Source organism: Xenopus tropicalis, chromosome 8 (genome assembly GCF_000004195.4).
Source record: "Xenopus tropicalis strain Nigerian chromosome 8, UCB_Xtro_10.0, whole genome shotgun sequence".
Classification (NCBI taxonomy): Eukaryota; Metazoa; Chordata; class Amphibia; order Anura; family Pipidae; genus Xenopus; species Xenopus tropicalis.
Window position 1 is genome coordinate 93149333 of NC_030684.2, and position 27597 is coordinate 93176929.

At 37.9% G+C, this 27597-nt stretch overlaps 2 protein-coding genes across 3 annotated transcripts; both read left to right on the forward strand.

Moving 5' to 3' along the window:
• The first annotated feature begins 2661 nt into the window (after positions 1–2661).
• On the forward strand, positions 2662–19128 carry pole2 (polymerase (DNA directed), epsilon 2, accessory subunit). Of its 2 annotated transcripts, none has more exons than NM_001030470.1 (19): positions 2662–2754; positions 3708–3808; positions 4216–4291; positions 5236–5313; positions 5918–6011; positions 7465–7539; positions 9160–9243; positions 10208–10264; positions 12623–12671; positions 12774–12846; positions 13439–13611; positions 14384–14473; positions 15952–16006; positions 16762–16821; positions 17269–17346; positions 17415–17523; positions 17722–17898; positions 18621–18688; positions 18922–19046. In NM_001030470.1, the coding sequence occupies exons 1-19, from the start codon at positions 2687–2689 to the stop codon at positions 18938–18940; spliced, it is 1584 nt and encodes a 527-aa protein (NP_001025641.1). In that variant the 5' UTR covers positions 2662–2686; the 3' UTR covers positions 18941–19046. The 2 variants fall into 2 exon arrangements, with proteins under 2 accessions (NP_001025641.1, XP_012823971.2); XM_012968517.3 differs by lacking the exon at positions 2662–2754 and adding an exon at positions 2790–3615 and having other exon boundaries at positions 18922–19128.
• A 2004-nt stretch (positions 19129–21132) lies between these two features.
• On the forward strand, positions 21133–25279 carry dnaaf2 (dynein, axonemal, assembly factor 2). The gene is given in 3 exon segments (NM_001079006.1): positions 21133–22879; positions 23562–23708; positions 24189–25279. Coding segments are annotated over 3 exon segments (2358 nt in total). The 5' UTR covers positions 21133–21193; the 3' UTR covers positions 24714–25279.
• The last annotated feature ends 2318 nt before the right edge of the window (positions 25280–27597 follow it).

Here is a 27597-nt window from a genome sequence, read left to right on the forward strand (position 1 = left end):
TCCTACTGAAAGCTCAAGGGCCTTAGGTACATATAGAGGCTCTGTGTAAAATATCATAACGCACCATTTGTTTTTTTTCTCTCATGCACCTTTTGGCAAAATTACCTTAGACAGACTTAACTTTTTTATCTGCCCATATACAAAATGAACTACCTGTTTGGCGAGGTTACCAATAAGATGTTTATGCAATTTCATTACCAAGGTGGTTGGATCACAATAGATTTAGACTTAAGCTGGCCATACACGTGGCGATCTGACGATGTTTCGTGCGACCATCGTCAGATCCGCCACACACCATTCAGGGCTGAATCGGCAGGTAAGGAGGTAGAAACAATAGGATTTCTACCTCCTTCTGCCGATTCAGCGCTGAAGGTAGATTTTGGTCAGGCGCCTTCTATGGCGCCTGATCAAAATTTTCAAACTGGTCTGATCGGCGAGTCGGCCGATATCAGCAGCTTCCTGCGATATCGGTCGACTCGCCAACATACCATACACGCACCGAATATCATACGAAACGAGGTTTTGTACGATATTATCGTGCGTGTATGGCCACCTTTAGATTGTAAGCTCAATGGGGCAGGGACCTCCTTCCTACTGTGTCTCATACCACATGGCACTTATTCCCTGTGCATTTATATATATATATTGTATTTATTTATTATATCACTTGGCCTCCCTGTGTGTAATTTTGTAAGATTGTACAGCGCTATGTACCCTTGTGGCGCTTTATAAATAAAGTTATACATACATACATACATACAATAGAGGCCAATGAATGATGACCAGTGAGGACTGCTTCATGGCTCAATGCACCCCTTGCTTGAAGGCTTTTGCAATCTGTTAAGATATCTGGTCAATTCCTGACATGAATGGATATCAGTCGGCCTTTATTTTGGCTTTAAGATAGTCCTATAAGCTATAATAAATACCATATGTAACAAAAGGCACTCACATCCAGCAAATGTGCGAACATTTTTTGGTTTTATTGAGACATTTTGGGGGATTCTTTGACCCAGTCAAAGGGGTTGTCGTGAGGAGGAGCTGCAAGACTACACTTTCACAGTTATTATTCACTGAACACTTTTGGATTAAGAGCGCTGAGGATTTGGTATTGTATATACCGCAACCTATACACATATTTTGGGGGATTCTGCCCCTTTCTTAAGTGTTCTCTTGAAAACGTAAAAAAGGGGGAGGATCCCCTGAAACATTGTGGGGACATCTCAATGAAACCAAAAAACATTAGCACATTTGCTGGATTTAAGTGTTATCTGTAACAAGGTATTTATTATGGTTTATCAATTATTTAGATTGAGCCCCACTTAACACATTTTAGAAACAGACAGAAGGTTGGGAATTATTTTTATAGCTGATAATGCCTATAAATTGCCTAGTGAGTCCAGAGAGATTCAGCTTAAGGCCAGTTTAGGGCATGTAAATTAGGAGCTGCTTTTGGCATGTCTTTGATTGCTGTGTTTATGAAATACCATTCTTACTCAGCTTTGACTCACAAATGAGGTACAACCCAGTCAGGATTAAAATCATAGCATTAACCTTTGATTTCACAAACAGTTATTCTAATTCTGTTATTTAATAAATTACCAGTACAGGAAATTAGCATTTATCATCTCAACATGTGTTTAATGCCCAGTCTGTGTAACAAAAGAAGGTCCAAGGACAAATGCAAAACATTGCAATGTGATATAAAAGCAAAGCTGAAAAGGAATTTATGCTCACAGTTAAGTTCCTAGTATAATGAACTCCTGCTTATTTATATAATTGGCATCAAGCATAATTTCTACTAGCCAGGCTGGTAAAATACCGGCCACGTGTCAACCCTACTTATAAGTAAGCTTGAGATACAGGCAGCACCTGGCAAAATGGATAAGTGACTTTATGCAGACTACTTTCTCTATTTAAATAAACTCTCCTAATTATGTAAGTTAGTGAAAGGTTTAAATAGTAAACTTAAAAACCAAATAATGATGTGTTAGTTCTTTATAATAAAAAGTAGTTTGTTTTTTACATTGGTTGCCAAACCAATTAAAAGAACAGGAAAAATACATTTTGATCACAAGCACTATTTTAATGTACAGTGTTGTAACCTTTAAAAAAAAAGTCTTCTTTCTAATATTTATACTTTCTTCCATCTTAGTACCATGGGCATCAAGCATGATTAATCTTGTAAAATCCCAGCATCTATGGGGCAACCTTAATGTCAAGCCCAGCCAAAGACAAACAAATGTTTGTGCGTGTATACTTGTTTTTGGTACTGGTGTTTGTAAGTACTTCACATGCTTTAGTATAATGTGCTTAGATTAGTGGTCACTGGACTGTGACAGAAAGTGAGTTTATATCTGTCAAAGAAGACGATGCTAGTGAGCTGATTATTAATCAACTGTTTGTTCATTTATTAATTGTCCTAAAAATCCCAGCAGGAAGCAAAAAAAGTCACAGGGTGAAGTTAATACATTGTCAAGAAATATTAAAAGTTTCAGCTGCTGTCAACGCTTCCACCAAAAGACCCTGCTTTTAACGTTCATTTATCACGCATGCGCACTAGCAGTCGAAAGGCAGAAGGATGAGAAGTCTTGCGGATGCGCAGTTGGTAAAGCTCGCACAAGGGTTCCAACCTTTGCAACGTCAATGTCAGCTGGTTCCGGGTTCTTGGCGCGAACATTCTAACATGGCTACTGACAAGCTGAAGAGTAAAGTAACCTCTGCATTTAAAATGCATGGCTTGCTGCTACGAGCGTGAGTACTTGGAGGTTTTTATGTGGCAACTTCTCTTGCCGAGCGTGTTATACGCTATTATACTCGTTTGCGTGTGTTCTTGAGACATTTGCTTTGTGAAATGAGAGTGTGGGCTGTTACAAGTGTTGGACATTTTACGGCACAGCTGTTCTTATTGCACCAAGAGTCCCAATAGTGCAGCATGATCGCTTCCTAAAGTAACCTAGCATCCCAATTGCCTGGCTTGGCGTTCATAATGATGGGCTCACAATCGTTTGTAAATCAATAGCAAAACATCCAGTGCTAAGTCTAAGCTGTATAAATTCATTACGAACTTTTAATGATTTTAAGCTTATTTGTACATGTAATTAGTATCGTCCCTTGCTGTTTGCACATGTTGAAATGGTGTAGCAGAGGCCAGCTGATTTAGTAGACCTGTGAGAAAACATACGAGGCATTATGGGAATTGGAATTTTGCCTGGAGTAGAGCTTGTATTTGATGCATTGCAACAAAAGGCAGAACCAGTGGTGTGGAAAGGGGAAAATAAATTCTGGTTTTAGTTGCAGTTTGTTTTACAAATAACTTTTCCTATTTTGTATAGTTTTAAAATTATTCTATTCTGCCCCATTCTAGCTTTCAAATGGGGTCACTGAGCCAAAAGACAATTTCAGTGTGTGGCTGAATTGGGTAAATAGGATCATAGCAAACAGTCACCTGCTGAAGAAATATTTTAATTAAAATAAATAGTCCAGCTTCAAATTGCCTTAAAATATAACTTTCAACAGTGAGTGTAGTGAGTCCTATTTGTAGAATTTCAGATTCGCTTCTAAAATAATTTTGGTTTGGCTATGCTCCAAGAATTTGTGTGAATGTTGCTAAAGGTACTGTTATTCAGTTGAATCCCAAATCTTTATATATAACTTTACTTTTTGCTGATATGTATTTCTGTAACTTTTTTTCTTTTCTCTTTTAGAGAAGCCAGTAAATATCTCAGTGAAGTTTTAAGCTCTGTAAATGAAGTGGAGCTTGAAGATGTGATTGATAGTATAATAGATGCTGTAGAGAAACAGCCCTGTAAGTAGATTTAGGGATCTAAACCACCCCTACCAAAAGAACATGATGTATAATTGCACATAGTGCTTTTCCCAGCCTTCTTGAAAATTGCACATTCATTTTCTTTTCTAATTTTTCCACACATGCTATGCTGGCTGATAAGCCCGCCAGTCACCAAAGGGTTAAATTATATGTTTATGTGCAATGGGAAAGAAGGCAGCTTTTTTTCATAGGAGAATTGTTTATTGAGCCTGTGCAGTACATTACTTGGACAACACAAGCAGATTTATATTTATTTTGAGACTATTTAGAAAACATGAAATGATAGTTCATTGGTGACTGCATTCAAGTAAACTATTGCTTTCTGTAAATGTAGTTTTGTGGTAAAAAAATGATTACATTGTATACGCCTTGTCTTTATTTTTTAGTGTCTTCTAATATGATTGAAAAGTCAACGGTGGAAACAGCTGTTCAGGAATGCAGTCGGTCCTGTGATGAAACCATGTAGGTTTAAGCCCTGTAATGTTTTTAGTAATAAAAATTCACCAATATTTGTTGTGGATGTTTGTAGTGAAGCGTGCATTTTTGTCTCCCTGAGACATGCATCTGAGACTTTGCTGCTTTCTTGTTAATTTTGTGTTTCAGGGGCCTTTCTGTATTGTGGATCACCATGGTGTAAATTTTAAATAAAGGACAACAAATTGTTTTACCATCAACATAGATGTAGGTTACATTATATTGATGATGCCCTTCTAATGATCTGTTCCTGAACATCTTACTCATTACCTATTCTCCACATTCAAGACAATGCTTAGACCTGCACTGCTTTACTAAAATTCCCTTCCATGTTCTATCAGATTTTCTCTGAATCTCTCTGCCTTTAAACAGCTTTTTAAAACACATTTCTTTAGTAAGTTTACCTTTTTTAGCCTAGCATTCCTTCATAGAACATGGTAAGCTGTTGCCATCTACTAAGTGCAATTCTGAAATGCCATCTCTCTCCCTTTGCTTATCGTGCCCCACCTTATATCCTTCATACATGTACTTGTATATAGATAGTCAATAACATTTATCCATTTTAGCTTACAGGCTAAAGAGTTTTGGGGGGCTTTAGGCAATGGGGGAGGCCTCTGTGCACCATGTTAGCAAATCCGGCCCTGGGAATAAATAGAAAGTGGGTGGATTTTTCTGTTGTGAGCCCTAACGTCTATTTTGATAAATCTGCCCTTAATCATCAGTCTTTCGGTGAATTGGACACCCAGTACTTTTTTGTTTTAGGTCTGAGTTTGGAACCTTAGATCTAAATGCCCAGTTGTTGTATCCCAGTATTCACACTTTTTAATATGCACATTGACATTTGTATACTTTTCAGTATGTGTGTTGATAAATTAGTAAATAGCCATTTAATACCTAAAGATAGACTTAATTATCTTTTTTTACTTTACTAGTGAACATATTTTCAATATTATCGGTGCTTTTGACATACCCCGATATGTCTACAACTCAGAAAGAAAGAAATTCCTTCCGTAAGTTGCATTCTAATGACCTTTTAATATATTTCAGCCATGGGATCATTTTTTTTTTTAATTTAATTAAAACTTTTTTTAATGTATTGTGTAATATTTTTATTCCCCATGTAGTAAATTTGTCTTATCTAAATACCGTATAAGAACTGTGAACTATACATATAACCACTACAATGATTAATGCAGGGGAGTCAAACTCAATAACATAAGGGGGCCGAAATCTAAAACACAGGCTAAGTTGCGGGCAAAGTTTTTTATTAAGATACTTAGGAAGATACTAAGACTTAGTATCTTACTATGTGAGGAAAATGGAAATTGATCATGCTGGACAGTCACACACTCACCAAGGGCCACATAAAACAGCCAGGTGGGCCCACGGGCCTTGTGTTTGACACGTTTGGATAAATGTAGTGGTTATGAAAAACTCTAGTTCTTTTTATATATTTTAATATTTGAACATTAACCAAAATTATAGAAATGCTTTTGTCGGCAGAATGTACATGTTTGTGAGGTTAGTGCTATAGATTTGGTGTAGGTCCTGTATAGGAGGGAACAATGTGTAATCTGTTGTGGTTGTAGACTTTTGCATTTATTTTCTCTACAGCCTGAAAATGACCACACTCCCATCACCCAATCTCTTTGGAAGTGCAAGAGACAAAGCTGAGCTTTTTCGTGAGCGTTACACAATCTTGCAGCAGGTAAAGCCTCCATTTCTTTTTTTTAAAGGTAAATTTTATTGGTTTTACAACATCACAAAAAAAAATACAAAACAATGTTTAATATACTGACATTGGAATGGATGGTGTCGAGTCAGGTTTAGGCTAATACAGACAAGGGTACTATTGAAAGCCTCCATTTCTAATTAGCTTTGCGCCCATAATTTTTCTTGTCAGTTTTTTGTTTTGTTTTGTTTTTTTAAGATTTTAGGGTAATATTGAGGAACTTGCCAAGAATAACAAGAACATTTGGATTTAGCATATTTAGGTGTTGTACACTTTGACAGTAAGGTTTCCATTGCTACACCACTGGTTGAAAGGGGATAGCCTCACTGGGTCATCTCTTTCCACTTCAGTGATGCAATTTAACTATGCAGTCTCGTCTAGTTTAAAAAGATCATTAGCTCCTGCTCATCAGCCGTTTGTAGAACTGCGGGTTTTTTTTTGGGGGGGGGGGTGTACCTATTTGAGACCATTATTTTTTCCTTGTCCTCTGCTATGTCCTAACCATTGGAATTCTTTGAAATTTCTTTTCACTTATTGTGCAATTAAGCCTCAGGAGCACATCCATTCTTTGGGTAGCCCTTATTAACAATGTTTTTGTCAGAAATAGCATTACTGAAATACCAATGACAATAAGTGTTTGGATTTGGGGAAAAACAACTCCTCCACAAAAGATTCAGCCAAATATAAACCCTAATCTACATATTCAAATTTGTGGGGGGAAAAAAAATGCATCAGTGAAAATTTTCTGTGTTAAGTTGTTCAGAGCCTTAAAGGAATGGTTCAGTGTAAAAAATTAAACTGCGTAAAATGTATAAACTTCGCAAAATAAAAAATATTGTAATCTGTAAACACTATTTTCTGCTTTCCTAGAAAGCTGCACACAAACTAAATCCTCGATATAGTGCATGCCTTGTTATTATATATTCATAATATTTGCATTGGACAAACGCACATAGCAAATTTATGACTTAATTCCTTGTTCACAACATGGCACTATAATGGTGACCTGCACCTGAAGTGAAGGCCCAATTTTCAGCAGTTACCCTCCCCACCTACAGCTTTCGGGCTGGCCTGGCACCGCTTAATGAGCCCTTTCTTTATATTTTAAATTACAGTTGTTCATGGTCACTTTCTGACAGTGTGACTTAAGGTCACCATACACGGGCCAATAGTAGCTGCCGATATCGGTCCCTTGGACTTATTCGGCAGCTTATTGGCCCATGTAGGGGCAGAAACGAGGGGCCTTCCCGACCGATATCTGGCCTAAAATTGGCCAGATATCGATTGGCCTCGATTGGCGATCTCGCCAAGCGATTTTATCTCAACATGTATGGGGGGACCTTTACTTGAGTAACTTTGGTTTCTCTATTATTGTTAGATTTAACCGATTAAATTAAGACTAAAACCTTGGTGCTTTTTGAATTTACAGAGAACTCACAGACATGAACTCTTTACGCCACCTGTCATTGGTGCACATCCTGATGAAAGCAGGAGCAAATTTCAGGTAAGTTAAAGGGTAAAAACCTCCTGCGATTTATATTTTTGCCAGTGGGATGGCTTGTCGGGGAGATTTGTCGCGGGTTACTAATCTCCCCATGTGCCACTGCCCTAAAGAGTGGTGTACAATAGTTTACACTATTTGTTTGGTTGCATCATGCTGTCAATGTGTAACAAATAAAGAAATACTGTCATCATATAATTATCTATTATTCCAGTTTCTGTTAATAAAGGTTAACAGTGCTTTGTTTTCTTATTCATTAGGGTGTCCATGGTAAATATGCTCTACCGCAGGCAACTAATCTCCTGAAAATGTTTCCCACTGGCATTAACCTAAATAGCTGGTGGAAAAACCTACGCACTGCATAGAAGGCTAAAGTTGCCTTGCAAGCCAACTTCAAACAACTATGCAAAACAAAGGCAACATGTATGTTTTCCCACTGGCAATTTACATTAATGCCAAGGGGAATGCATTTTCAGGAGATTAGTTGTTGCATTATTTAAGCTGAAATAGATATTTGGAATATATTTACAGTAGACATTTATTAAAAATTATTTTAGCTTTTAAAGTTATTCACCTTGCAAACTACCACAGTGCTTATGCTTGATGCATGTAGGCACCTCCTGACAAAGGGGTTTGTCAATACCAGTTGTCTTCCTTGGCTATAATTAAAATTCAGTAGGTTGTGACACAGACATAGCCATTTGACCGGCCCTGGGAAAGACAGCTCCTCCTAACTTAATTTCCAAAATTCAGTGTCTGTGAAAACACAGCAGTTGCAAACACTGAAACCTAAGTGGTTGTCACTATATTATTTAGTTAATATAAATGAAAATTATTCCAAATCCTTTTCTATCATATTAGTCAAGCAAAATATACTTTATATACACTATATAAATTGTTTAATTTTGTTTCTTTCAGTCTTTGAGTTTACAATCACAGCAAGCAGGCAGGCACTATTTTGTGGAAAGTTTTGTATAACTCCCAAAATCTTGTGTATGCAATATCTAGGAAGTGCTGAATGGAAAGTTAATAGTAATATGGAAAGTAATATATGATTGACAGATCAGATATTTAAAATACATATATTACAAGTATAGATGACTTAATAAAAAATAATTTTGGTTTCATGTTTAATTTGCAAAGGGTGTTTATTACACAGCTTTTTATGTGTGGATGACCGATCCCTCTTTAAATTGCACAGTTTAGATTTATAACATTGGTTAGTAAGGAGAGCATTCCTTTTTAATAAAAGGTTGAATTAATTATACAAGGGGGTGTTAACAGATGGAGTGTGTTTTCATATATAGTTGTGCTGAAGGATTACCCTAGCAACCAGGTAGCAGTAAGGATTTCAGAATTAAAGATCAATAGAAAAGGGCCAGAAAAATAAAACAATCAATTAAAAATACGAATAACAATAAAACTGAAGCCATACAATCTGTATTTTGTTAGGCAGTTGCAGGCTCGACACAAATTAGAGCTCTGATGAAAAAAATAATTGTTGGCTGTAACATACCAAAAGTTAATATAAAGGTGAACCTTGCTATGAAAATATGGCAAGCTGCATGAGAGTATATTGAAAGTGTAATCTACAACTGATTTAATAAAATGTTTTATTTTTAGCTTAAAACTGTGGAAACCCTTCTAGGCAACACTGCTAAAGTAGGCGAAGTGATTGTCCTGGGAATGATAACCCAGCTGAAAGAGGTATGAACTTTCTTCAATAATTCCTTGAATATTCCTTTTGCCAGCAAAGCTGGGCGCTATAGTTCTTCACCACCACAAGTCCTTAAGTGAGCAGGTAGGCAAAGTCATTAAATTGCTCCCTAGTATGCTTTCCCAGCATCAGCCTAGAAAGGTGTGCGGTGAATGCATCTCCTGCTCCCTACTCTACCACTGACTGGTATCTCTTGCAACTACTGCTGTATACATAGTACTTGTGCCTGCCCTTTAGAGATGGCTTTCCTACCCCTTCAGCAGTAAGCTGACTTATTTTGCTGTGTGTAGCTGGCTCCCAATTCTTTATTTTCTCTGCTTAAAGGAACAGTAACACCAAAAAATGAAAGAGCTTTAAAGTAATAAAAATATAATGCACTGTGGCCCTGCACTGGTAAAAGTGGTGTATTTGCTACAGTAACACTACTATAATTTATATAATAAGCTGCTGTGTAGCCACGGGGGCGGCCATTCAAGCTGGAAAAAAGGAGAAAAGGCACAGGTTACATAGCAGATAACAGATAAGTTCTGTAGAATACAATGGTGTTTTATCTGTTATCTGCTATGTGCCTGTGCCTTTTCTCCTTTGAATGGCTGCCTCCATGGCTACATAGCAGCTTATTTATATAAATTATAGTAGACTTTCTGAAGTAAACACACAACTTTTACCAGTGCAGGGCAGCAGCACATTATATTTTAGTTACTTTTATACACTTTCATTTTTTGGTGTTACTGTTCCTTTAACAGTGGGGCACACCCAGGGGTCAGGGGGTTCAACAGCAACATCTGCCCCCATTTATAAGTATGTGTGTGGGGGACCTGCTTGACCAAAGAGATGGAATGGGTACCCAAAGCACTGTGTAAAATGGAGTAACCTGAGAAACACTTATTAGTGAATGCAAAGATGTTTTCCATTGTAACTAAAGCATTTACTCATGTTGTCTTTTCATTAAAGGGAAAAATTTTTTTGGAAGATCCAACTGGAGCAGTACAGCTTGATCTCACAAATGCAATATCCTTTTTATTAATTTTTATGGTAGTGAAAAAATAGTTGCTTTAGTCCTTTTAATACTTTATTTTTAACAGCAGTAGTCCAACTAGTAACTCATTTTAAAACAGATCAAATTAATTTTTTTTATAGTAAACTCAGTTTCAAGTAAAGGAACAACTAGAAAACCTATTTCTCTGTTGTCTCGGGGGACACAGGGAATACATGGGATTGAGCTTCACCCTCTAGGAGGCAGGACACTTGAATGCCAAATTAAGGGGGTGTGCCAAATCCACTCTGACTTTACCCATGCACTGTACAGGTTCTATTAATCTTTTTAAGTGTCCTGTTTCTAGGAGGTTGGTCTCCCATGTTTGATGCTAGCACCCAGGGTGACACCGGGAATAGGGCTTCCTGAATCCCATTTGGTTAGCCCAATCTGGGACAGCTTGTCTGGGTCACATTCCTTGCCCCTCTGGGCTACACACTCCACCCAGACACTCCCTGCGTCCTGAGCAGAGGGCAGATGATCTGGCTAGTGAGACTGGGGTGAGTATGTGTGGCACTTCTGTCTGCCTTCGTCCCATGCTGTTGGTCTGAGTTGCTGGCTTAGTCCCTGGCATCCCTACAGGGACTTTCCTTGCTTGCTGATTCCCTGGGCAAAGCCATAGCTAGGCTCAAACAGGAACCCAGTTCCAAGCACAATTGGGTAGAGGTAGGGGTGACTAAGCCCTCACAACTTCTTTGATGCCTCATCAGTCACATTGGACCTGGCTGACTCAAAAGGTTAAACTCCACTTTCTGGCACTTCCTTTGGTGAGGAGGATAAGGCCAAAGACCAAGACACACACCATGATGTTGATGGCATCATTAAGGGGCTGCTTGGGGTACTTAACATTACCCCTGCCCTAGCCAACAATCTCAGGTCAAGGGTCTGTTCAAAAGACTCTGGCCAGATAATCTCTTTCCATCCCGTGACCAGCTTCTTAGATTATACAAGATGAGTGGAACTCTCCTGAAAGAAAATTTCACGTCATCTGAAGTCCTAACCCTAACTAGTGGAAAAATTGTTTAATCCTCCCTTTGTGAACGCAGGCCATCAAAATCTACTGCTCTACCTGTAACAGATGCAGTAGCATAAAAAGATCCCTCGGACAAATGCTTCCTAAGAGCCATCTACTCCTCCTCCGGCTCTCCTCTGTGCCCTGCCTTGGCCTCTGCTTGGGTATCCCATGTTGTCCAGACCTGGGCAGAATTATAGATCAACGACATTTAAGACGGCTCTCCTAGAACCAAGCTTCTCTTATATGCGAGGTAAATTCTTTATGGATCCGCCTATATGTGCAATGCCATCCTTGACATTTCTTAATCACTCGAAGCTCAACGCTATTAATGGCAACCCCTTGAACCGTTAGGCCGAAGAACTGGTCTGCAGACATCAGCTGAAAGAAGTCACTTACATCTCTCCCCTTTAAAGGAAGACGGCTTTTAAGGTGGGGAACTGGAAAAGATTATTTTGCAAGCCACAGGAGGGAAAAATAATTTCCTCCTGCAACTCAAGACTCGCTCAGCCACCTCCTTCAGATGCAGGAAATTTTTTTTGTGGCCAGGGTGGACAATTTTTCAGTTCAGATCTGAGTTCAGACCTGGATCCAACCGTTTGCTCTAGCTTCTACACTCCTTGTATATGAAGATTATATAACATAGTATGTGCAAAAAATTTGCAGATTGCTCTTCATATGCATGTGTCTTAAGAAAAATAAGAAACATGTTGAAACTGTTTATAGGTTTTAGAGGACTGACTTTTAATGAATTATGAATGGGATTATGTAATAACATGGACAAATGTTTGTCTTGGTACAGCAAAGCTATCATTTAAAGTAACATAAAGCAATAATAGAGGGTAGTATTGGAAAGGGTAGACTTGTGTCCTTGTTACTATATACAGTCAAACCTTGATTTTTTCATTTCCAAGTTTTCCACCATTTTCTTTGGTCCCACCAATTTAAAATACAAAAATGTTCACATACTATTTTGTGTCCTGATTAGGACTTTTATCAAGAAAGTGTCATAATGAAGACAACATTTTGGACACAAAAAAAAAACTGTTTTTTTCAAGATTTTATACCATTCTTTACTGGTTCCCAGACCAGAAAAATGTCATAGTAATCTGTAGTAACCCTGGGTACTTACTATTGTCTCAAAATTAGGATAGAATGTTTCCTCTTCCACGGATGTGAAGATAATGCAAGGTAATTTTACTACCTAACTACCAACTAGGAAGGGTTTGTGTTTTCCAAATAGGATAGCAATAAAAAAAACAAAAAAAACATTGTAGATAGCTAAATATCAGATGCCTACCTTTTCTTGACTCCAGAGCACCAGTTTCACAGTGGTCTGTACACAGAGTCCTGCTTTGTTTTAGCTGAAGGTAAGCCTTTTACATGAGTTTCACATTCATTATGAATGTGGTGGTTCTTTTTGTTGCACTTTTTCACCTTTCACTTTCAGGTTTCTTGTATTTGTTTTTAAGGTTGGTATGAAGACAAAATTTTCCACATCAATGCTTTTGGCTTTCCCCCTACTGAACCTTCCAGCACTACAAGGTGAGTATTGTCACTTTGTATTTTATTGCCTTGTCATATGAATTATTACAATGCCAACAAAAAATTCAATATATATATGGAATGTTATCTTTACAACCTAAGGGATATCTTAAGATATGAAAATGTAAATGTAGATTTATTATAGACTGTTAGATGATCGTAGAATAAACATACATGTTTAAATTTGTTAGAAGATGTTGCTTGCTTCTAACTACAGGTATGGTATCTGTTATCTGGAAAGTGCATCTTCCATAGACCCCATTTTTAATTAAATAATTCAAATTTTAAAAAGCTATTTCCCTTTTGTCTGTAATAATAAAACAGTGCCCTGTACTTGATCCCAAATAATATATAATTAATCCTTATTGGAGGCAAAACAGTCCTATTGGGTTCACCTAATGTGTCCTGGGTAACAGGACTCATACCTGTGCTAATATTAATGTTATTTTGGAGTAATGCGTAATAATCTAATCACTTAGTAGCTAAGTCCCACATTATTTAACACTACTGACTAATTCTGTCGTTTTATAGTTTATCAATCTGTCTTTGGTAAGAATGTTAAAAGGTAACTGTGTACCGTCTTCTTTTCCAGGGCATATTATGGTAACATGAATTTTTTTGGTGGACCTTCTTCTACTTCAGTAAAAACTTCAGTTAAATTACGGCAACTGGAGGAGGAAAACGAGGATGCCATGTTTGTATTCTTATCTGATTTATGGTTAGATCAAGTTGAAGTTACAGAGAAACTTCACACAATGTTTTCAGGTAAATTTCTGGTGTAACCTCACACCTATACTTAGAATAACCCCTTTACTATTTTTTCTCAATTCCTCCAAACTAGAGATTCATTGTTTTCTTGCAGCATCCTTGTCCCTTTTGCACTATTGACACATGCATCCTCTTACTATAATTAAAGCATAAGTAAAGCATCCTCTTACTATAATTCTGTCAATCCCTTGCTCCCTTTCTTCATCTTAAATGTACCAGTGAATTATAATCCTAGATATAGGAGGATTGTGCTTAAAAGAAAAAAAGTTGTGTTTCGGACTGATTTATTGAGAAATTCCTTCAAAACCCTTCTAGTCCCTCCCATCTGTTCCACTTCCTGCTGGCTGAATTCTTTGGATGTGCAGGGGAGCCGGCGGCTCTCAGTACTGGAACTGTAGGTTAGGAACCAATCAGCAGCTAGGCTGACCTGATAGGGAACTGAAGCCTGTCTTTGCTTGTGTGACTGCAGGGCTGTGATTGGCGATCCCTCTCCTACTGTGCTTCTGGCAGGGACTTTTAGGACACGCCCACCCTACATTTGAAACAGGGACAGAGAACTGATAGGATCTATAGGGAGCTACAATAAAGGGGCCATTTTTACAGATAGGATTAATTTTTAGCCCAAAGTAAAACCAGCAACATATATTATTCATAATTGCCTACAAAATTAGGGTTTTTTTCCTTTATCCAATATGTCTCCTTTAAGAAACTGTCTTTTTGTTTTACCTAGATTTGGCATTGCTACAGCTAAGAAATTTTGTCATTACAGGTTACTCAACAGCACCACCAACCTGCTTTATCTTCTGTGGAAACTTTTCTTCCGCACCTTATGGGAAGAATCACATCAGATCATTAAAAGGTATCTGAAATAATTATACAATTCAAATTCACTAATGGAAGGAAACAAGTCATCCTTGACATAGCATTATTCTGTACATATCCCAGCGCTAACTGAAACAAAGTTGCCTCATTTATTATAGCTAAAAAAGCACTGAAAAGTATACAATATTCAGACTAAAATGAGAGAACAAAACAATAATATATTTTCTAAATGTTAGAACTACAAGTGAGGGCACAATGTATAAGGTTTCATATTTATATGAACAGCACTTGTTTAAGATATCTAGGTATATTCATAAAATCTACCCTTTCATAAACAAATCTGGCACTGTTGTATTTTTAACTTTTTATTTCCAATATGTCAATTCCCATAAGCACTGGGATATTGACTTGTAATAAAGTTGCAGCCTTAAAAAAACCAAAAAACTTATATTGATGGGCAGCAATGACACATTACCCTAAACCTGTCAGCCTGATTTAAAGGCATTTTGGCATGTTATTGCCAATAGCTTAGCCACAGTAGTTCAAGCTAGAACTGCAGAAAGCTCTAGCTGCTGGTAGCTCAGATTAGAGCAGAGTTGGGGTAAGAGGAGAGATGGGAGGGAAAGGAGGAGAAGGGAGGGGGAGAGAGGAACAAACTGACTTGATTCGCACTGTGCCCTGAAAGATTTTTCTGAGAGAGGAAGTCTGATACCAAAGAACATGTTTACAAAAAAGGAGACAAGACATCTTGTGTTTCTTTTGATAGAGGACTCTCTATCAAGTGCTTATGGCTGTATTTACATAGACCTTTCTGATAAAGCTTACTTAGTTTATTTCCCTGGGCATTGTGCCTAAACCTGACACTAGACAGATTGTGAGGAGCTGAACATATGTAGTGGTTTTATTTCTCCATTGTATTAGCCAAGGAACTTATCTCTTACTACTCACTCTTGATGATTTTTTTTTTTAATGCAAAGGACCTTTTGCACATCTTAGATTTTTCTGACTTGATGGAATCTAAAGATATGCGTTTAATAGTTTTCAAGCATTGGCTAATGTTAAAGGGCTTGTTCAAACAGGGCTGAGTTAACTTTAAGTTTAGAGTGTAGAGAATTATATATATTCTGAGACAATTTACAGTTGGTCTTAATGTTTGTTATTTGTGGGTTCTGAATTATTTCGCTTTCTGTGCAGCAGCTCTCCAGTTTGAATTTTAAGCAGCTTTCTGGTTGCTAAGGTCCAAATTACCTGCTGGGGTCAGTGATGTTAATTTAAAAGCTGATGAAGGCAAATAATTGAACTATAAAAAATAAATACTAATTGAAAAGTTTCTTAGAATTGGCCATTCTATTGCATGTAATTCTACAATAGTTTAATAATGCATTTTATTGAACTGTTTAGGAACAAAGCCTTTGTCAATTTTGTCATGATGAGGATTATAAAGAGATAAAAATAAAATGTATATTTAGTAATCTATATTACTATTTAGTAATCTGTATCTAATTTTTTTTCCAGACTCATTCAAAATACTGGCAGATATAATATGTGAATATCCGCATATACATAAAAGGTATGTGCATGTTGCTAAACACTGAAGTTAAAAACAATAATCTAAGTTTCCAACTACCCCGAGCCTCCCACCGGATTTCTGTTTTAACATCTGGGTATCCGTTCGTTATGACCCCCACCTGAAAAAAAAAAATTGTAAGTCTATGGGGGAGATTTATTAAGACACGAACGCTCAGAGCGTTCATTTTCGCCGATTTTTTCATATTCCCGCGCAACTTTTTCGTACACTTACGCCAAAAATTTGGAAAGGTTCTGCCGCTGTTTACAATCGTTTGGTACGAAAATTTCATGACTTTCAGATGGCCAATACGATTTTTTCGTAAGCATTTTCGTGATATTTGTGATCTTCAGAAATTATCGTATCCAATCTGAATTTTTCCAATTCGGGATTCAAACTCGTGTTTTAATGAATCGGCCCCTATGTGTTTTATATGGGTCCTGGTTTCTGAGGTAGTTTTTCATCTCACCATTTATATTTTAGCCTTTGGGGTTTTGTTAGCAGCATTTCCTAGAATGGCAAACTCATATATTTTTTATCTGGTGCTACAAAATCTTGTACAGTCCCTATGCACCACCAGCAAGGTAACTTCTATATTACTTGCATTGAAGCAGTCCAGCAAGCATTTCTGTACACCTCTGCCAGAATTCCAGCTATTAAAAAAATAACCTAATCTAACAAAATTCTTATAGAGGGTAGTACTCACCAGCCAACTCCTTTCATCTCATATTAATACATATATGTTTCTGTGTTAACAGTAGTCGATTTGTTTTTGTGCCTGGCCCAGAAGACCCCGGTCCTGGTTTCATTTTACCAAGGTACAATAAAATGTGATCATTTGTTATGTTTATATGCTTTGTATTCATGTCTGTAATGGCGAGGGTTTTGCTTCTGAACAACTACTGGTAACAACTGGTTACCTAGAGTGGAGTTGAGCTATTGCACATGGGCGATCTTTCTTTCTTCCTCTATAGATCAATCTACATATCGCAGGAGAAACCGTACATGCGCAGAAGCACTTGATTCTTTACCTTCCTCCCTGCTACCAATCTCTTAACTGTGATTTTTTGTTTTTGCAAAGTACTGCCACTCTTTTAGGACTTTGACTAGAGCTCTTTAGTATTAGTAAATGCTTAGAGTTTGAGTGTATCTTTGTTCCAGTTCAATCACTAAGCTGTGAAGATTTAACTGTTTGGTATCATGATCTTGTCATGGATTTCCCTAGATTAAACAAGATAATGTTCATGTTTAAATATTTATTACAGACCCCCAATTGCTGATCATATCACAGAAGAATTCCGCCAACGAGTGCCATTCTCCATTTTTACTACAAATCCCTGCAGGTATGATATCTTCCACTCAGACCACTGAAGACCTGCATCAAAGTGTAACGTGTTTTTCCATTATATAGGATCCAGTACTGTACACAGGAAATTGTTGTTTTCCGTGAAGACTTGGTAAATAAAATGTGCAGAAATTGCGTTCGTTTTCCCAACAACACTTTGGATATTCCAAACCATGTAAGTGTACACCCCAATTGGGCTACTAAATGAAACTATTGTGTACTTCCTTTAAGCATTTTCTTAAGGTTTAGAAAACAAAAGAACATTATAGATTTATATTAGAAAAACTACCTTAGTGAGAAAATTGTATAAAATGGAATTACTGTACATTAAGAAATATCATATAATTTGATATTGTTTCACCTTTATTTCCAGTTTGTCAAAACCATCTTATCCCAAGGACTTTTGACTCCACTTCCTCCGTTTGTCAGCCCTGTATACTGGGCCTATGATTATGCTTTGAGATTGTATCCGCTACCAGACTTGGTTGTCATCGCTGATAAATATGATCCGTTCACCATTACCAACACAGAATGTCTCACCATTAACCCTGTAAGGCAAAACTCTGTACAAATGTCACAGAAAATGAGGAATATTGAGTTGATTTAAGTCACAGTGGGAGCACATGCAATCACATTCTCCCACCCTACTTAAGTAAATGGCAATGAAAATGATTCCTGGGTGCTCTTTCTCTGCAGTTTATTTTTTTTTTTTGTTATAGGGCAAAACTGGAATGGTTATAGGTAAATTCCGGAATAGTTAGAAGAGAACCGAGAACCAAGTCAGTTTTGAACTGGCACAGTGGTCTGCTGTATAAGGCACAATGTTCCATATACATTATTGAGCAGAAGACTTCACTGATACTTGTGATACTTGTAAAGCTGGCTTCTTAAAAATTTGACATTGGAAAACATAATATTAAGGGGGCTGTAACCCTACTAAAAATGAAAACCTTTTCTCTGGTCACTCTTATATTGGTGTATTCAGGCCTTTCACAGTTCTGCCATGGCTCTGGAGGAACACTGCAGCTTCTCTAAGCACAAGACAATACTTTTAGAACCTTTAAAAGTGTGTACACGCACCTATAAAATTTTGTATATGGATAGGTTAGGGAAAAGAAATTACTATATATACACAATACATAGTATAATATAAAAAAGCAGTTTAGAATAGGAACAAGAAATTTTATTACCTTCCATATTCATAGGTTTTGCAACCTTCTTTATGTAAAGAGTATAGTTGCAGTTATTCATTTCATCTCTAATTTTGTACAGGGATCATTTCCAAGAAGTGGGTTTTCTTTCAAGGTCTACTATCCCTCCAGCAAAACAGCTGAAGACAGGTAACCAGTCATGCTAAAATATTATCCACTATTTATTCCTGAATTATTAAGTTAATACAAGCCTAGCCCAGTTCAAACTGTGTAACATCTCAGAATTGCCACATAACTGATAAATATTCTTTAAATGGGATATGTCATCCTGCTTTTGTAATTACCATTGGTCAAGAACCAGCTATAACTTAATATTCTGCCTTTATATATAAATATTAACTTTTTTGTTTCTCTTGTTTTAGCAAACTTCAGAATCTTTGATTTTACTGTGAAAATGATGGAACACTGCTATTTCCATACTGGAGGATTTTACTAATTCAATTATGTTAAAAAAAAAAAAAAAAAAAAAAAAAAAAAAAAAAAAAAATTTTAAGAGAAGACTGAATTATTTTATATGTTTATTGTATCAAAACATTTTTGTAATAAAACTAATGGAAAAAAGGTTCCGATCCCCACATCTGTTACCATCTGTAATATAACCTTTTACACTTGCTGTTTAATACTTGTACTTGTGCATTATTACTGCAAGTACCGTATATACGCTAGTATGAGCCGAGGTACCTAATTTTACCTAAGAAAACTGGAAAAACTTATTAACTCGAGTATAAGCCTAGGGTGGGAAATACAGCAGCAACTGCTAAGTTTCAATAATCAAAATAAATACCAATAAAATGACAGCTCCCCTCAGCGTCCTCCCCAACATACTCCAGCTCCCCTCAGCGTCCTCCCCAACATACTCCATCTCCCCCCAGCATCTTCCCCAACATCATCCAGCTCCCCCCAGCATCCTCCCCAACATCATCCAGCTTCCCCCAACATTCTCCCCAACAACCCCCACCCCTCCCGCTCGCCTGCTTGCCTGCTGTGTCCGGCTGCTGCTTCCGCCTGCGTCCTGCTGCTGCTTCTGCCTGCATCCCCCGTCTCTTCCTAATTTTGCAGCTCAGATCTTTTATTAGGTTGCGCCCCGTGCGTGCTGACATCACGGGGCGCAACCAATAAAATTACCCGCTGACCACCAATGAGCCAAGGGAGTGTAACTCTTTAAAGGGGCCCCCTTTAAATCCACAATCTTTCGGGCCCGGGACAACTGTGCCCCCCTGGAATATTAATCGCTATTGCTGGCAAGTGAGATCTCTCTGAAAATCTGCTTTTATTTAATCCGACTTATAAGTATAAGCCGAGGGTGAATTTTTCAGCACATTTTTGGTGCTGAAAAACTCTGCTTATACTCGAGTATATACGGGAAGTATTTATAACTACCATACCTTTCTTGTGATTTTTATATATATTTAATTTTAAATTCTGCATGGGGCTAGCCATATTCTTGATTTCCCAGGGTGCCATGTGACCTGTGCTTTGATAAACTTCAGTCCCATTTTACTGCTGAGCTGCAAGTTGGAGTGATATCATCCCCTCCCAGCAGCTGATCAGCAGAACAATGGGAAGGGAGCAAGATAGCAGGTCCCCAGATATCAGAATAGCACTCAATAGTAAGAAATCCAAGTCTGGCTTGGGACTCCTTCAGTTACAAGTGAGTAGGAGAAACAATAGGTTAGCTGACAGCAGTTCTAATGTGTAGCGCTGGCTCTTTCTGAAAGCTCAGACTCAGGCACAATGCACTGAGATGGCTGCCTACACACCAATATTACAACTAAAAAAAAAACAAAACAACTAGTTGCTTTGAGAATAAAATGTATTTTTTTTTTCTCAGTATTTTTCCACACTACCAAAGCATCATTGTTTTGCAATTCCACATGCACTACAGGTGTTGGGTGCCACACAGTGGTATAATTCTTAAAATATGAGCATATTGCTGCCCAAGCAAAGGTTGTGTCTAATTAAGTTTTTGTGGGTTTCATTAAGGTAATGTTATTTATTTATATGAATGCTAAATCTGCCTGCAATAGATATTTGCAGCTGTCAAAAAAAGCCCTCTTTGGCTGATTTGCTAGAGGTATTGCCAAGCAACAGCATAGTCTTTCCATTAGTGTTTGACTCGGTCCCCACCCGCTCGCCTCCATTCACTTCTAGAATCAAAGGTGAGGAGCCATCTCTACGGCGTGACAGGAAGTTAAAAAAGTGACCCCCATTAATCTGGCTATACACGCCGATATTATCGTATTTAGCCCAATTAGTTGCATTTTTGAAAAAGCGTATAAACGCAATATATGCGTTTTACACTTAATCCGTTCCGCCCCCCCAATGTGGCATTGGTGAATTGTATAATTCTGTACAAGCCACATTCTTATAGTCAGAAGCCCGATTCCCTTGCAGAGCTGCGATGTCTCTTTCTGGAACATGAGATGACAGACTGAGCGCCCGAACTAGGCAGGTCTGTAAGCGTTACCATAGATACCGTATACGTTACAAAACCTAACGTTTCTCACTTGCGTAAACTTCCCGCATCATCACGTGATAGCCTACCGGCTAATAAATAGCTTCGACGTCATCACAAGGCGCAGAGTGGTAGCGTCCATCACCTAGGAGAAGTACGGTGAAGTTTCAAACGGCAGAATGGCGGCTAAACTTCAGGATCTGGAGCTCAGCTCTGAGGAAGTTGATCGCTTTAGTAAGGCGTTTAAGGATCCGACGTTCCGAGAGATGTTCATTCAGTATGCGGAGGAGATCAGTGACCCTGAGAACCGGAAAAAGTATGAGCAAGAGATCTACAAAATGGAAAACGAGAGAGGAATGGACATTAAGTTTATCCACCCAAAGCCCGGGTATGTGTTGCTGAGCAGTGTCAATGGGGTGCAGAAATGCTACCTTAATATCTGCAGCAATGATCTGATTCAAAAGCCAGAGTGCAAGCCTGGAAAAGACGGCGAAGGCAAGGCTGGGCTGCATTGGTCTCTCCCATACAGTTTATCACCGGGCAGGGATGATCTGAGCAAAGATGGGAGCAAACACGTTATATATGATGTAGTGTTCCATCCAGACACTCTGCATATTGCCAGCAAGAATGGGAAATTCAAGGGGATAGTTGACAGCACAGCTTTGGAAGCTGTTGCCAGTCAGTTTAATGTCACCTTAGACAAAGCAAATGTCAGGACACTCAGCATGAAATATAAGGGTGTACCAAATCCGTCTGTGTTGCGAAAACCCCTTCCTGAAGCCTCACCAAAATCTAGGGACCTTGAAGACCCCTTATGTTTCCCTTATCCATATGATGTTCCTACTGCAGTAGGCACAGAGAAAAAGGACCAGAAGAGAGTGATACAAAAAGAGTGTAAACAACATTTAGTGACTCCAGAACAAGACCCCAACGTACAGGTTGCTGCTACCCCTAACTATACTGTGCGGCACAGATCATACGTGGATCTGCAGGATTTCCGGGATTCTAGAGACTCTACACCAAGTCCTGTACCCAAGGAATTGGTAATAACGGTTGATTTGCCTTTGCTAAATTCTGCCGCAGGAGTCAACCTTCATATAGCTGGCAAAAATTTAAGCCTAGAGTCTGAGAAACCTGCCTATAAACTAAATGTGAAACTACCTTATGCTGTGGAAGATAACCAAGGCAAAGCTCAGTTCAACAAAGTGAAAAAGCAGCTTATCATCACTGTGCCCGTGATTCAGCATAATATTTTGAGTCTAATGCAGGATCATTTTCAAGAGGCTAGAGGAGAGAAAGATAATCAAAATAAAGCTGAACATAGTGTTCTCAACAAAGAGCATACAGACAATAGTGGTATAACAAGTGCACGTGGGACAGAAAAACTATTAGAGTTAGAAGAGGAGAATCAATTTGAAGGACTAGCATCAATATCTAGTATGGATACAGGAGCTTCACATCTTCCAGAAATTTTACCAAATCTAAATACTTTTGGCAAAGAGCAAGTAGTAAATCAGATGAATGAGGATACCCCCAATGTCCCCACTGATAACCTTGTGTGTCCCACATTCACATGTTCACAAGACCCTACCTCCTTGACATTAATAGTACATGTGAGAGACATAGATGAGAACAGTATCTGTGCAGATGTGGGTTCCAACCATTATCACATCAGATGTTATAGGAAACAAAGTAGAGCTTTCTATGATTTATTAGTAACATTTCTTCCCCATGACATAATCATCTCAAATGAGGTCTCAGTGAATATTTCTGAAGACAATGTTGTTATTGGACTGACAAAATGTCCTGAAAGCTTTGGATTCTGGAAGAAGCTGTATTTTGGTGTCAGTGGCCAGTCATTGCAGGTAATTTCCAGCAGAATACTATGCTATTTACCAGCTGTTTGTTATAGAATGTCCAATTCTTAGAAACTTTTAAGTTGGCCCTCATTTTTGTAGTTTTTTAAATATATGCATTCATCTATCTCTTTCAAGCTTTCAAATAAGGTAACTGACCCCATAGCCAAAAATTATTGCTATGGGAAGCTACAAGCTTATTGTTGGTACTTTTATTTAGGCTGTCTTCATCTTCCATCGCCTGGTTCTGGGGTAAATGGGAGCCTAACCACCAGGTAGTTGCTAAAATCCAACCTGGCCAGCTGCTGAACAAAAGGCTAAATACATTTAAAGAAACACAAAAAAATGAAGACCAAGTGCAAATTGAATATTACTGCCTCCATCATACTTAAACTTAATGTTGTATAGATGCAAAGCGGTTTACCATTACTCTTCCTTTGTCCCTTCTCCTTACAAGCAAAGAATAATCTGGGCATTGGAGTTTAAAGGGAAGTTGTAACTGGTTATAATATGTGTCTCATGCACAGGAATCAGGGGAGGGGAGTGGTCTATTCATCATAGTGCCATTAAAAAGTAACATTAAAGTATATTTAACAACTACTTTAAGATATATGTTCCATTTAAGTTCACAGATATGTTTCTCTGGTCTGATTGTGCAGTGTCTAATGAACAGTTTTGTGTGTATTTACAGGAAAGAAGGTTTGTCATTGAAGAGAACATAAACAAGGTTCTGGCATGCAGCATTCCACTGTCACAAGTTTCCCCATCTATCCAAGAGCATCAGCCACTAATAGAGGTGCTTGAAATGACTGATGAAAAAACCCACATTCGTTTAAATGTAAGAGCTGTATGCATTTTCTAGATATTGGCCCAGGCTAATTAAATGCTGTATTGCAATTAAAATAATGAAGGTCAAGTTAACATTAACGACATGGTGACAATGCTAGTAGGCTTCATCCAGTGTATTTTATAAACATTATAGGCATATTCTGACTAAAGGTGCCCATACATGTTAAGATCCACTCGCTTGGCCCTGGGGTGAAACGATCGAATTATAATCACGGCATAGGCAAAATCGGTCTGGGGACCGCATCAACGAGCCAATGCAGTACCCGGCTGATTTTCTAACCTGCTCAATCGAGATCTGGCTGATTTCAGGCCATGGATTACCCAAAATCATCAAATAGCAGTCTTTAGTATCTTCCCCATGCAGAGCTGTATGTCCATCTAACAGGCATTTTTGTCACAAAGAAAAGGGCTTAGGGGCCTAAAGAACTGCTAGACTGTGTTTTAACAATGTGTTGACTTTTACCTACAGGAACCCAAAATAGAATATGTGGACAGCGCTGAACATAATGAGCAATGCACTGATCATTCAGAAAGTGAGAGGGATACCAGCTTGGAACTCCCTAATGTGGATGGGAAAGACAGTGCTGAACAGTGCTCGTCTCAAGTTTCCCCTTGTAAACATAACATTGAGCTGGGCAGAGAGCACACTTCTGAAAGGGATAAGGAGCCCAAGCCCACTTCCTGTACTGCAGAGTCTACAAGTGGCCAACAGCCAAATGATTCCCATCTAGTCTGCCCAGGAGACAACTGTGCTCAAGACTCCAATGCAGAAAACAAGATGGCCTGCTTGAAATCAAGTGTACAAACAACACAAGAAAGTGACTTGGATGAAGATGATATGCCTGATAACTCAGATCATCTGCAAAACAGTGCATCTTCAAACAATATATTAAAAGAAATCAGCAGCAAAGATGGTAGTGTCCAAGTTATCAGTGATCACACAACACATTGCCCCTTTCAGTTCCAAAATTCATTGCTGTTTGAACTGGACTGATTGTTTATTCTCTTTCCATACAGTAGCTTGTGATGGACATGTAAAAACAGCTTACTGCCTCGGTAAGCATTTGACTTGTGAAACAAGAATATTTACTTCCTTCGCACTACTGAGACAACAATCCAATATGGCTGCTTACTGCAAGCGTCTCTTGTACATATGCAAGTTTGATTAAACAGATTTATTTAGTTTTATGGATTTTTTCCTGATATGTTGTCTTTAAAAGGTCTTCTGAGTGTAAATTTTGCAGCAAACATTCACTGGACAGAACAGCCAAAAAATACTGGATGTTTTCAGTGAATGTTATTACTATGAATACCTTTTTAAAATAAAAAAAGAAAAGTGTCGCCCACAAAATTAAATCAACAATATTAAACCAACCCCCTCCGATAGGCAACTAGCGATTCATCAAGGCACAGGAAGGATTGTTTTTAAAAAATGTAAACGGAAGGATATTTGCTCCTATACAACTGCACTTTTTGTTTTCCTACACATAAACAGGTGTTGGTGTGTTGCTTCATTCTGCTGATGGGCTCTTCATTGAATAAAGGGAAAATATACTTTAATGACTGGTACGTGTTTTCTTTTATCTACGGCAAGTGGTTTTTTTTAGGTTTAAACCCAAGGTTATAATAAAGCTACCAATGTTGCACAAAGCATGCTATTAGGATAAAAATAAAGCGTTGCGCCCTTAGGCAGGCCAACCAAACAAATAATTTTCCATACAATACTGACAGCAGTGAAGCAGGTGGCATTTTACATAATGTCTTAATCACTTACAAAAAGCTTTGAACAACATTTCAGACTGAGTTAACCACTTCAGTTGTGCCTGCTTTTAGGGAATTAACAGCCTTTGAATATACATTTTGGGTTCTTTATTGATCTGTGCCATGCTGTGTGCTTACTGGCAACACATGATGTAGCAAGATCACAGAACTCAGTAGTAAGTACTGGTATATTAAACTTTATACTATATATAACATTTACATCTTATGCAGCACTTTACAGAAATCGATCATCCAAATTCCTACTAAATTTTTAGGATGTACTTAACCCACCAGTATGTTTTTGGGGTGTGGGGGAAACTCAGGATTGGCTCTACTTGGTCCCAGTATCTAAGAAATGAGGGTAAATTGTGTGATTTTCTTAGTGCAAGTCTGTTATAGCAATTGACTAAACCTGCTGTAAGAACCCTAGAACTACCATTATGTACAGGATAGTGGTAATTCCAGGGTTCACAGCATCAATAGGCACACTTGTGGACAATTTATTATAGCAGGTTGGTGTGGAGGACATATTGGTGCTACAGTGCAAGCACATGGAAGTGGTATAAGCACGTTTGGGCCAAGTACCTTTCATGGTGTCAATACACATTTGCATTAATTTGAATAAACCACACTTGTGGTTGCTTTGGAAATGAGCCTTAAAGAGATACTGACACCAGAAAATAAACCTTTTACATCTATCATAACTGTCTTTCTATACTATTTATAAATTTACCTTAAAAGTATTTGCCCATTTTTAATTTTACATTCCCTATCTGATCCCATGTCCCTCTATGAGGGGGCTGCCATATTTGTGTGGTAGGAGTCCGTTAGCACTAAAAGCTATAACTGACAGGCTGAAAAGGGACAGACAGGTTGGCAAAACAGTCAGGTTTAGGAATTTAAAGTAACACTTACAAAAGCAGCAAATCAGCAAAAAATGATCAACATGACCTATAGGCAAGAATGTATATGTATATTCATATTTTGAAGAGTAGATTTTTTAGTTTTCAGTATTACTTTAAAAAAGCCCCACAACAAAATTGTTGTATTAACATTCTGTTCCAGCCATGTTTTTAGTTCTCACAATGCTTTGCATATTTCCTCATTAACAGACCTGTAAGGGCTCTTAGCAAAGGGCTTTTTTACATGTGTAAATGCATTGTGTTTATAGGAATTAAAAAAAAAAAAAATGCAAGTTAATTTTTCTGAGCTTCAAACGCATGTGTGTATTCTATTGCTCTACAAATGCACATCAAGCACTCAGAAATGCTGCATGTTGCGTTTAAAAAACTGCAGTAAAACTTGACTTTACAGTAATAAAAGAGCTAATAGGCAGAATATGATGGAATCAATTAGCTGATCTGTTTAGGTGCACTCAAACCTGCATCTCAAACACACAAAAAAAACAACCATATGTAAAAGCCCTAAGGAAAGAGAATTGCCAGTGTGCAAGGTATAAATATTAAGCAACATGTACAAAAATGAGAGACAAACACAGCAGATACACAGACAGCGCTTGCGACACATACCCATATCAAAAAGCTAAGCCTGATTAGGTCTTTGAGGACTTTGTACAAAGGAATAAAGAGCATTGCCACACTCACGCTGACCCAATGTTCTGAGCTTTTAGCTGTTTGCATGCTGTTCATTTACTGTGATGAGTCTCAGAAATGGACACTCAAAAGTTACAGTAATAGTTCCAGCTCAAATGTATCCAGCTAGTAAGTAAGGATGGATTTAACATATCCAACCATTGATATTTTGACCAAGTTATTTACCACGTGAAAGATAATCTCTTGGAACCTAAGGCACATGGACAAACACCTGAATTGCTTTCTTGTAAACTTAGTGAAACTATCAAATGTTTTCTGAGTGAACATAATTTAATTTTATCAAAAGTGGAGTTAGTTGGTCACACTGAAGATTACTCCCCACTGGAGTGTGAGGGCATCTCTGGACAAAATAAGTCATGCCACTGTTCATGCAATTTGCATTTAATTTAGCCATATATGTGACCAACTACATGTACTGATTATTTTGCTGCAGGCTGTGTCTCTATATAGCAGTACTGTAACAGTAAGAACTCCTGTGATGAACATTATATGGAGAAAACTATT

Bases quoted from the DNA above. Each gene is read 5' to 3' on its own strand.
- pole2 (NM_001030470.1), top strand. From the start codon at position 2,687: ATGGCTACTGACAAGCTGAAGAGTAAAGTAACCTCTGCATTTAAAATG. The intron at 10,265-12,622 runs ATATCCTTTTTA...ACTCCAGAGCAC, and splicing joins AGCTTGATCTCACAAATGCA to CAGTTTCACAGTGGTCTGTA. The intron at 13,612-14,383 runs GTAAATTTCTGG...TTGTCATTACAG, and splicing joins ACTTCACACAATGTTTTCAG to GTTACTCAACAGCACCACCA.